Here is a 12,059-nt window from a genome sequence, read left to right on the forward strand (position 1 = left end):
ATCCAGGCCTTGCCAGAGTCACCTGGGTCATCTTTGAACTTTTGCTGAACACCTTTAATAAGCGATGTCTTAATTTTTATCCCCAGCGGGCACTGCTGTAGGAACTGTGTAGCCTTGAGTTTCTGGAGCCATCTGGGCCACCGCACGGAAAAAGCCCACTTAAGAATGAGAAGAAATAAGAAGAAAGGTAGGGGAAGAAGTCGGTTGAGTCCCAATAACACCATTTTAGCCTCTAAATTTTGCTATACCTGAAACCACATTTACCCTTCCCAGACCTGGATCTAACAGGAAATACGGATGGTGAATCTTACCATTCCTATTAGCTACAGAACACAAACGGTATGGTTTGTAGGAGTATGTCAAGTAAACTGGACAAATGACTAAAGAAGTTGTAAAAACGTATATTTCCTTAATGCTAATTAAAAATCCTTAACATAATATGTAAAGAAAAGAAATTTATGTGAGAAATCATGTTGTTACATTAAGCATCGTGGTTAAGCTACCAGTTTTTCCTGCTGTAATTCTTAACATACATTCCCAAATCAGAACACAGTACGCTCAGGTCATCTCTCCAAATAATAAGCAAACAGCTTTATCATAAGAACTATTAAAATATTAACATCTATATTAATATTCAGAATAATAATCTGGAAAGATTTCACATTTTTACTACGTTCGTCTACTCTCGGACATAAATGATTCAGCTATAACTGTGAACAGCTGAATCCGGGCAAGTTTACAGGAACAATTTAACTGGCTGACAGCTCAAATTTCAGTACTGTGTGTTTTCTTCACTTGTATTAAAATCAAATTTAAAAGATTGTCTAAGTAATTTTGAGCCCTATCCCAAATTCTAATAAAGGCAGCCTATGCACATCTGTGCAATTCTGATAAACTAATATTTCATTAGCTTGGAGAAATAGAACTTAATACAACTCCCACATTGGATATTTGATCAGCATTTTCAAAGGGTTAAATGTGCATCCCTGGGAAGGGAAAATCTTTGTCAGTGACTCTAATTATGCCTTTTCATTTATTTGGGGATAAGTAGGCGTTTTACTTTGTCTATCCAATAAAGCCTTTTGATTTTGTGTTCCTATAGATATGAAATAAACTAAACCATACTCTCAAAGATAAGCACTTCAGAACATTTTGTGGTTATTTCCAAAGTAATTTTCCTGGTCACATTTCTGAGTCTGTCTCTTAAAGATTACTCTATTGATTCATAGTGAGATGCTGTAGAAATTGCATGGCTAAGAATATGAACTCGGAAATTAAACTGCTTGGAAATAAATTTCAGCTCCACTGTTTGCTAGGTATGTGGTCTTGGACAAGTCTTCAGATCTCTGGAAACCTCAGCTTACACATACAGTCTTTATCTCACAAGACTGTTAGGAGAAACAAGTGAGACAGTGCACTCAGCACAGTGCCTGACATGCAATAAATGCACAAAAACACCAGTCAACATTATCGTGATGGTCCTTACATGAGGTATGTAAGAACGCAGCATTTTGTAAGACTTTACTATTTCCTATAGGACCATGTGCCCTGAGTTCACCGCAGCCCAGGCACAATGGCCTTTGTGCTATTCCCCGAGCTTATCAATCATGCTCCCACCTCAGGACATGTGCAAGGTGGTTCTCCCTGTCTGGAATGCTTCTCCTAGACCTCATGGCTTTCTCCTTTACTGCATTTAGTCTCTGCTCAAATGTCACCTCTTCAGAGAGGGCTTCCGTGAGCACCTTATCTAAAATAGCACCCCACCTCACAATCTCTATCCTCTCTATCCTTGCTTTTCACTTTTTATGAATGATACTTCTGTGTTCTTTCCTCCAGCTACCAAAAACATTGAGTTACAGGTTGTGATCTTGCAGCTAAAGTTAATATTGTTCTGAAAATAATAGCTTTGGTATTACCAATAAATAAAATCAATGAAGTTGGAATGCATTTTCTTTTTCCTATGGAGTAGGAATCCTGCTTCTTTAAATTACTTCTTTAAAATTCTACCACCATTTTATTCCCAAACTATTTAAAAATATCTATTAAGAAAACAATGCACACTCCAGTGTTTCCATGATAAATTGCATAAATGACCAAGTTTGAGTCAGAAAATGACTATATTTGAGATATTTTTGACTTGGATGTCACATATACATATTTTATCATTTTGACCAAGTATTTAACAGAACAATGAGCACATAGCTATTATCCAACAATTACAAAGAATGTAACTAATAATTACTGTTTATTGGATAATTATAAAGCAATATGATTCAATATCTCATATTTGAAAAATAGATATCTAATTATTATAAATTAAATAAGAATTATAAGTACTGTTATTTAATAATTACAAAGAAAATAATAGGTATTTATAAATAATACTGTATGACTAATTGCAATCTGTAAAGGTAAGTTTCATAAACTCTCATTATTTCCTTTACAAATCATTGTGGGGCAAATAGATTTAGGCTTATTTACAAGGAAGACATACATTTGAAATTAATTTCATATTTCCTACTTTTTAAAGTTAGGGCCAACATTTTATGTAGTTTAAAATTTGATATGTATGTATAAATATATGATATCCATATATACAATTGCGTATATCAACATATTGCTAATTTAGGAACAACATGTAAAACACCTGAATTATTACTGTGAATTTTCAAAAGTTTTAAAAGCAATTGTTATAATTTATAAATGCAATTTCTAATATTTAAGATGTCATTGGACCCCTCTCAAGTTTATACTTACTATTAATACATAGCTATTATATATAAGTATTATATATAATTAAGTATAGTTGCTATAACAATGTAACAGGTATTACTCTAGAAAGAAACAAATTCTAAAGAAAAATAGGCATTATTTGCATTACCTGAAAGTATGTGAATTGTGAATGATAAAGATCTGGATATACATGAAGAGTAGTTCCAATTACAAGTAGTAGCTCAAATTTGTGGAGAGATGAGCTAATATATCCAGTGAATCCCAAACACCATATCTTCAGAAGTGCTTCCAAATCAAAAAGTACTGTAAAAGCCACCTAGAGAAACAAAGAGACACTGAAACTAGAATCTAAAACTATAATTTATTTCAAATTACTTTGTATATTTGTCAGTGCATGAATTTTAGCCACTATTACATCAACTGAGGAACCCCACTAGGTCAAGGATGACATTTTAAAAATAATTTTGAAACACACCAACAATAACATAGTAGACCAAAGCTATCTGAAACAATTGGAAAAACATGAATTTGTGTGAGCGGTATTACTTTTTTATTATCCACTCTTTGATATTACTTATTATACAAGTCATTGCCACTTAGAGAATTTTTGTATACACAGAAGGACTGCATTTTTTGTATAAGTTGCATTTTCTAAAGATGAAGTTTCTATAATATACATGGTATGTTATAAAACAATGACTTACATATTACTAACCATAAACTAAAATAAAAAAGTTAAAATACCGTTTATTCCTCTATGCTCTGCAATACATGACAAGCAGAGAAATTGGAATTCTATACCAAGCAATTTGTATGTGCATACATATGCACACATAAATTAATAAATTAATATATATATTAATACATTACTAATACAATTAATCAATATTGCTCTATTAATACATTCATGCAAACTTTTAATCTCTTGCATACATTCCATGAATTTACTATTACAAATAGCAATATTGTAAGATATAGATATAATGATAGCATGTTGTTTTCCTTTACCTGTCCTAGGGACAAGAATTCTCATTTTGTAAAGAAGGTTGCAACTGGACTTAAAATGTTAAATACAAGATTAACTTCTAATGAAAGACCACAAGGGTGACGGTTTGGATGAGTCATCATAGATCCCTGTGTATCCCACATGATACACTGGAGGCAGGAATAAAGGAGACTGTGCTTCTCTTTTTCCAGGCTAATATGGAATACCAGAAAGGGTTTTCTTCCATTCACACTTGGAAAATGAGGGAGAAAATGCAGTTTTAATAATAGCACTTTAAGGAACAAAACTTTGAAAGCAATGCTGTTGGTTAATTTAGATGTGAGGAGGAAATTTCGCACCATTTCTCAAATCTATTACTTCTGTACATTCTAGTTGCTTTTTAATTTTAATTGGCATTTCCCTGGTCAAAAATGTAAAAAAGTAATACATTTTAATTTTGAAATAATCTTAAATACACAAAAAAGTTAATAACCCCCCTTGCCCACCTTTCTCAGGTGTTTCATGTTCACATTCCCTCCTCAGTCGCCTCCGCCCTCATCCACGTACATGCACCCCCACAAACGGGCCTGCACTCACACGTCACTCTGCAACTTGCTTTTCTCATTCACTGACAATCACGGATGTCCCTCTGGATTAAGGGATACAGGTCCTACTTACTCTTGTTTCCATCAGCTGCATAATTTCCCAGAGTGTTCAACATTAATTTAACTCAACATTTTCCCTAGTAATTCATTGGCGGGTACTTGCAGGAATCATCAGGAAAGATGGTGAAGCATTTTGCTGCTTCAAAATGCACTGACCGTCCTTCCTCAATATCGGTATTTACTGACGCTTCTATATCTATTAATAGATTTCCAAACTTGGCATTGCCGGTGCAAAGACAGGCGTGTGTGTCTTAAATTTTAGAAAACATTAAAGAGATTACTTTCAAAAGATTGTAATAAATCATTTGCCTTCCAGCAATGTAGGAAAGTTTTTCTTGTCTAAAATTTATACCAGTACTAGGGTAGTCAAACTTGTTGATTGTTGCTCATCTATTCATATGTGTATTGATCATTTAGATTTAAGTTTTTTAAAAGTCATTAAATTTTACTGCTTATAACATTGACAATATTCTATGGTATTATTTTGCCTTTCTTATCAGCTTTTGGGGTTGTTGATATTGAGGACATTAATCTTTGCTGTATGTACTGCAAACATTTTTTCTCTAGTCCACAGGAAAAAAAAAATTTTTAACTTTGGTGATGTTAACTCTACAAATGGAAAATTTACATGATTATACATGTCTATCTTCAATTTTATGATATTTTCTTTACCTTTTATATACAAAATAGGACTTTCAGAGGATTAGTATCTAGCCTACATATACAGGAACACTATGTTTTTCTATTATTTGGACTATATTCTATATTCTTTAATGACAATTTTCCACATAGATATCCTATATATCTATATCTATCTATCTATCAATAATATATAATACATTTTTTTGCCACATCTACCTAGTTATTTCCAGTGGAGAGAAAAGCTATTGATTTCTCTATATTGATTTTCTATACCGGCTTTACTAGATTATTCTATTAATTCTAGTATTTTTAATAAAATCTAGGTTTTAGAGAAATATGCTCATTTCATCTGGAAATGAAGTAAGATTATTTCTTTTTCAAGATTTATTTTTGGAATCAATCATATTAATACATTAGCAATAATGGTACAGTTGTAGAGTAGTTACTAAATAACAAAGTGGTAATAATAGGAATCCATAATTTGCTCCTTATTTTCAATGAAAGTTTCTTCAACATTCACATATAATAGTTGCAGTGGGTCTTGGTAATTATTTTCTACCAAGTTTACGGATTTTCCTTCTCTTCGTATTCTACTTTGAGGGATTTAACCTTCAATTCTTTGAGGCAATAAAATGTATCACAAGAGCCCCTGATGTTAACTATTTGTTTAGTCTCAGAATAAATTCTGGATTATAATGCTAACTTGTTGAATTTTTATTAGGTAATATATTCATTTATAAGTTTTGCAGATATTATTATGCATGAAATTGGGCAATAATTTTACTTGTATAACATTATCTGGTTACGGTTAAGATGATGCCAGCTTTATCAATTATATTGTAGAGTTTTCTGTCTTTTGTATGACCTACAATTTTTCACATAAAGTAAGGATTAGCAGATCTTTGAAAGTAGGTCAAATCCACCAGGAGAACCATATGGGTGCAGTCCTTTTTGTAATGGTAGAGCAAAGCTTTCCAGTGTTGTTCTGATTAGGTTTCTTACTTCATCCTTCAGTTTGGCAGTTTATATTTTGCCAGGAAATCATGAATTTCCTCTGGATTTTCAAGACCTGCATTTGGAGTACATTTTTCTCAGAAAGAATTGGACGTACAAATCTGATCCCCCTTGAGATGAACTTCTTGGCCGCTGGTAATTCTGAAGTTCATCTCCAGGTGAGGGCAGGCCATCTTACACAATTTCAGCAGAGATAATATTTTGATTGACTGGGGATCAAGCTCAAGGCTGAAGGTTTCCTCATCATTTCCCTCTCAGAGATGGGCTTTTCCTTCTTTCATTGAGGTACAGACCTCGTATGTCCTGATGCTATGTTGGGTCTCTCTTCTGACGCTTCACCTTGTGCAGACCTGCAGGCTCTTCTATCCTGGGCATAACCCCGAAAATTGCAGGTTCTGATAACAGGAATATGCCAATGCCCTCAGGGCACCTGGGGTTCTGGACTCATGTCACACTTAATGTTTGGCCTTGAGAATTTTCCTACTTTTTTTTTACACATTCTGCTGAACATTTAAAATATTTTAACATTTTAGGTGTTTTGTAGAGATGATTTTCAGCCAACTTTTGGGGATACACTGTATGTGTTTCCTTTAAGGGGAATACGATTTGACTTTGTGTCTGAACATAATTGGATTTTCTGTTTTTTGGTAGGAAAATTCAACCTGCTCCGGTTTAATGTACCAAAGTTATACTTGGTCTTATGTTTTCTGTTTATTGTATGTCATTGCTATTTCATCTTTTACCCTTTTCTTATGTTTTTTGGCTTGGTCAAATAATTGTTAATTTGGACATTCTACGTGGCTTTTCTAATCCCCTAGTTTAGTTCTCAAGGGTTATAAATCAACCTATACTTTTCTAAAATTATTGCTGCAACATTGGTTTTCTGGCTTATTTATCTTTCATATCCCTGCCAATCTGCACTTCTACCATTCCACTCTCCCTTGTTATCACACCCCTTCCTAAATTCTGGTTTTGATGAAATAGTTTACACATTGGATACTAGTTTCATGCAATGTAATTATCTGTCTTTTTCTCTAAGATCCCTATCTGAGATATTATCATCTTCCATTTACATCTAATGCTCATCACTTTTCTCTTCTTTAATCTTCTTTTATCTAGTCACCTGGATTATGATTTACTTATCTTATGATGACTACACGTTGGAGTAGTTCCCTCATATCAAGGGTTGTAGGATCTTAGTCCTTTCTTATATAAAATGCATTTTTAACACTGACAGATGACTGTCTTGGTGGTGCACAGGTTCTTGAGTAGCAGTTCTTTCCTCCCAGTGGTCTACATATATTGGTTCACTGCCTCCTACTTTCCAATACTGTGAGTCATCCTATGAACAATATTTTGTTTTTGCAGGTGACTTAGCCTATTTAGGGGCTGAAAGAGGGTTTTCCTTCATGTCTGCAACCAAGGAAGGGCACTGGGATATGCCTAGAAATGTTTCTTTTTGCACTTAATCTCTCCGAGATTTAGTGAGCCCTTTCAATCTGCAGATTTATGCTTTTTTGCATAAAGTTTAGGAAAAGTTTCTTCTCTTATTTATTATAACTTTTCTTCTATTTGTTTCTTTTTCCCTTCAGCAACTCTTATTATTCACATCTGAGTGGCTAGTTTATGTCACTTTTCCCCCATGATTTCTGCTATTTCTATGAGTTATGTATTCCCACTTTATCTCCCATACCAATAATTAGCTCTCAACAATGACTTTGCCCTTTTCCAACTCATTTTTTGAAATGTATAGTCAAAGTTTCAGAGAGTTTATGTTGTGCCCTAACTACTTCTCCTCGAGACATTAAAACAACAGCAGCAGCAGCAACACCACCAATGGCAACAACAAACTACTATCTCTTCCATCAATTCCACTTGCTTGGGAAAGCTCTGTACTATATGTTTGTCTTGGATTTCTGAGTTTCAGCCTCAGTGTCTGAGTCCCTTTGTGTGAGAAAAGTTTTTCTATGCTTCATCATGGCTATATGTTTTTGATGTCATCGTTGCTGTTAGTCTTTTATGCACGATCAGTGGCAAACGTGGGGCAGTAGAGAGCACCATGGGTTTTGGTGGTGAAAGACTGAAATAACCACAGCCTCTTTGGCTGAGCATGAGGAGGTGGCTTTTTGGTGACAGGAATTCCCAAGGGCTAGTGGAGTCCTTTTCTGATCCCCTACCTGGAATAATTCAACTTCCAGTGAGGTTCCCTTCTTGGTCCATTGAGACCAGAGAGAGTCTGCAGGCTCCCCTAGACCACAGGTAGCAGCAGCTGTGACTCCTCTGCAGGGGATGAGGAGCTTTCTGCCCCAGAGCAGCAGCCTCTGCAGGCCAGAGGACTCAAGTCTTTGCTGCAAGTCCTAGCAAGAGGCCATTCCTCTCTAGCACTGGCTTCTTAGTCTTGGCCCTGCAATAAGACCTGTGCCTGTTTCATCCCTTAGGGATGCTGGGGAAACTCAGAAGGGTAATGAACGTCCCACCCATGTGCCTGACCTGACCGCTATACCAGCAGAGAAAGCAGTAATAGGTACTTACAATATCATCTCTCCCTTCCCCTGTATTTTCAGATTGAGACTTTCACTCCAGAAAAGAGTGGTGATCCATTTCAAAGTTGTCTGTTTTTTTAAAAAAAGTAGAACGCTACTAATAAATGCCTGAAATATATCCTAATAGATTTTACCTAATGATATTTAAATACAATTAATCACTTTACTAACTGCATTTATTATCAAAAAGACAGATGGAATGATCTGTTTAAATGGTCATAATTCATAGTAAAATATGCAGCTGGATCCATCTGCATTACTATTTGCTCAGTGGGGCACTATATAAAAGGCATGAAAAGGATTTAGCCAACTATGATGTGATCATATTAAAATACCTGTATTCTCACTGATTTTCCTCCTAGAATTCCTGATTCCAGATTCTCCTGGGATCAAATACCTTGCTTTTACTATAATTTGTTAATTTGTACAAGGCAGCACTCTAGCTCTCTGAAAACCAGGATTAACTCTGAAGTGATAACATTTTATGGAAAAAAATACATAAAAATACATCTAACTTGCTTGAAACTATTAGTTATCCCGAAATAGGGGAGCACTGTGTCAGTATTTAAAGGAGGAGATTAGGAAAACTAAATTAGTTTAGATGATCACCAGTGATTTCAGTGTAGGCTATGGAGTTTCACGCAGCATTTCAATTCAGACGAACGTAATAGTTCAGAAGAACCAGAGCAGAAGCAGTGAGAAGGCGAGCTTTAGTAACCAGTGCTCAGTGGGGTGGCTCCAGACTATTTTAAGGGACATGGAGGAACTTGCCAGGGACATGCTGTTAGCCACATAAAAGGGAGGAGGTCAACTGCATTGTTTGCAGAGCCTGATTACCTGGAGGACTTCCAAAAAATCACCTGAGCAAGGGTCCAGTCTTGGGCTTCTGAAAATCCCAGGCAGTCAGCAGGGAGTCTGCGGAAGGGTGGACTCCCACTCATCCCTCTGAGCTGGCAGCCCTCCATCGCCTTCGCCCCCTCAACCTGCAGCCCCGCACACAGAGAAGGTCTCACTGGGACCTCTCCTTTATTTTGTATCCACCGTACATTCCATAATTTGTGAATACGTACAAGTTAGAACTTATCTTTTTAAGAGTTACAATATAAAATTCATGAGAATGTAGTAAACGTTCCATAAATATTTTTGTTGTTTTACTTGAAAAAAACTTAGAAACAATATATGAAAAAAAGGAATTACCTTGAATCAATGTTTCCCAACCCTTTTTAAATCACCCCCTCTTCCAAGAAGTCTTCTAGAGATTTTGTTCCTTATCACAACTTTATATGGAATTTTAATACCACAGTTACATTATCTACATGTTTATATACTTGGCATATCTATCTCTGCATTAAACATAAAAAGAGTAAGAATTTTTTGCCCCTTCCCTAACTAGAAACAAATTTTCACCCCTTTGGTGTTTTCACTCTCTGTTGAGAATGCATGCCTAACAGACATGCCAGGTTTGAAGTTACCAAAATAGAGTTTAATATTCTCGGGAACATGGGCTCCATGAACTCTTTAAACATCTCATTCTACTATTTATATTCTAAAATTTTCATTTTGTACTAATATGACATTTAAAATATGCTATAATAAACCCTCTTGTCCTCAATAATATTATCAAAGCAGATTCAAAAATTAAAGGAGTTATTATTAAAAGAAACAGAATTATATTCATTCTTAGGACTGCAAGCAACTTGGGAAAAGATTTTTTTTTTTAGAGTGAAAAATGAGAAATCAGTTTAAAACACTTGTTTTCCAAAAGAATTTATAAGGCTAGCAGGTAAAATAATAAGACGATTGCCAAATTTCTGGAACTAAGGAGAAAAGTAACTAAACTGAAAATGGTATGCTTAATACAAATGGAAAAACGGAAAGCTCTGCTTTTTTAATTCAATGAATAATATATGAAAATTTATAGGTGACAAATTATAAAAGAGATGATTGTACTATGCAGGCCTGAAAAGGTAAAAATGATAGAGATACTGCCTATATGAAGAAGGAAATTTGAAATTTTTACCTAAGATTTGTGTTGCAGTTTCTTTCATAATTGCCAAGAAACCTAATGAATATTAGTGAGAAAATGAATGCATATTTATCACAAAAGGTTACAAGACAAAATTCACATGAAACTCAGTTCAGATAATCCCATTCTCTTAAATGAAATTCAAATTCAATAAAGTGAAAAAATGATTACTTGCATCATTGGAGAGGTGCTATAAATCCTCTACTCTTACTCTATAATGTACCATCAGTTTTCTATATAGTTAAAGAGCAAACTTTTGAGATAGATGAATAGTCCAGGCTGTCATTATTTTCTTTTTTCTTTTTCTTTTTTTTTACCTAACAAGATACTCTTGAAATCCTTTAGAAACACAAAAAAGTGACTGTCAGAAGAAACTTGCATCATTAAAGTTTTCCACAAAATGAAATTAAATTTAATAATGTCAAAGACTGCTGCTATGGCAAGATTGGTTACTTTCTTAATTTGGTCATTTCTTGTGATTAATGAACCAAAATATGGGTGTCAGATTTTGTTGGAACTAAAAATAAATGGCTCTTTTACTTAATTCCATTTTAACAAATACCATAAAACCAAATGACTTCAGAGGAACACAGAAATTACTTTTCTAGAAAAAAAATGACTTCCTACAAGATGGCAAAATGAGTCCATGCGTTATGAAAGCCCTTCTGCTTTGAACACATTTTAATTATGGAAAAAACAGGAAAAGAGACATTATGGAGTTTTAAACAAGGTAAACCTCTTTGTTGACCAGCAATTCAACAGTGACACAGGCTGCGTTAAGAAGCAGGCAATGTTGGACCAAAATGTTTCCTGTGGGGTAAGGAGACTAATGTTCTTCACGTGAGATAAAGACAAGAATCTTCATGGCTTAAAGATGGGGACTGGGACGGGTTTTCCCTGCGAGGGGAAGAACAATGAGACCTGCTACCTGGAGTTAAGACTTTATGGGAAGCTGCAGGCCTCAAGAGGTGTTAGGACAAATGATCAGCCCACATGAAGTGTCAGACAAAGCTCCCTGACAGACCTGTGACAAGACGTGGCATTTCCAATATCAAGGATCCAGCAACCCCCAAATGACACTAAAAAACATGGCTCTGGATGGGGGGCCCAGGATCAACGTAAAGGCAACTATAATGTCACGAAGAGAAGTAGAGGTGGTGACAGAGGGAGGGAGCGAAAGAAACATTAAAATCCCCCAAGCAAAATGAGGCAGCATGCCAAAATTTTGAAAACATGAAGAAATCTCATAAAAAAGACAACAGAATTTTCATATCCAGAATAAGAATTCACTCTAGATAAAATTAATTTTTTTAAAGAACTTTCAAAGAAGTTTAAGAGGCCTAAAACGATAAATGAATAGGAGAAAATAATAAAGAGCAGAAATTAAAACATAACAAAGAAATAAAGGGAATCAGTAACACAAAATATTGGGAACAAACAGATCATTTCAG

The 12,059-nt window shown here is 34.9% G+C and overlaps 1 protein-coding gene across 4 annotated transcripts in view; it reads right to left on the reverse strand.

The window, feature by feature from the left end:
- Window positions 1–12,059, reverse strand: part of NALCN (sodium leak channel, non-selective) — a 328,066-nt gene that overhangs the window by 160,332 nt on the left and 155,675 nt on the right. For all 4 annotated transcript variants that reach the window (XM_069467070.1, XM_069467067.1, XM_069467069.1 and 1 more), the window contains one exon: window positions 2,882–3,049. In XM_069467070.1, coding sequence (XP_069323171.1) covers window positions 2,882–3,049 — 168 coding nt within the window. The remainder of the gene's footprint in view (window positions 1–2,881; window positions 3,050–12,059) is intronic.

This window comes from Eulemur rufifrons, chromosome 4, assembly GCF_041146395.1.
Source record: "Eulemur rufifrons isolate Redbay chromosome 4, OSU_ERuf_1, whole genome shotgun sequence".
Lineage (NCBI taxonomy): Eukaryota > Metazoa > Chordata > Mammalia > Primates > Lemuridae > Eulemur > Eulemur rufifrons.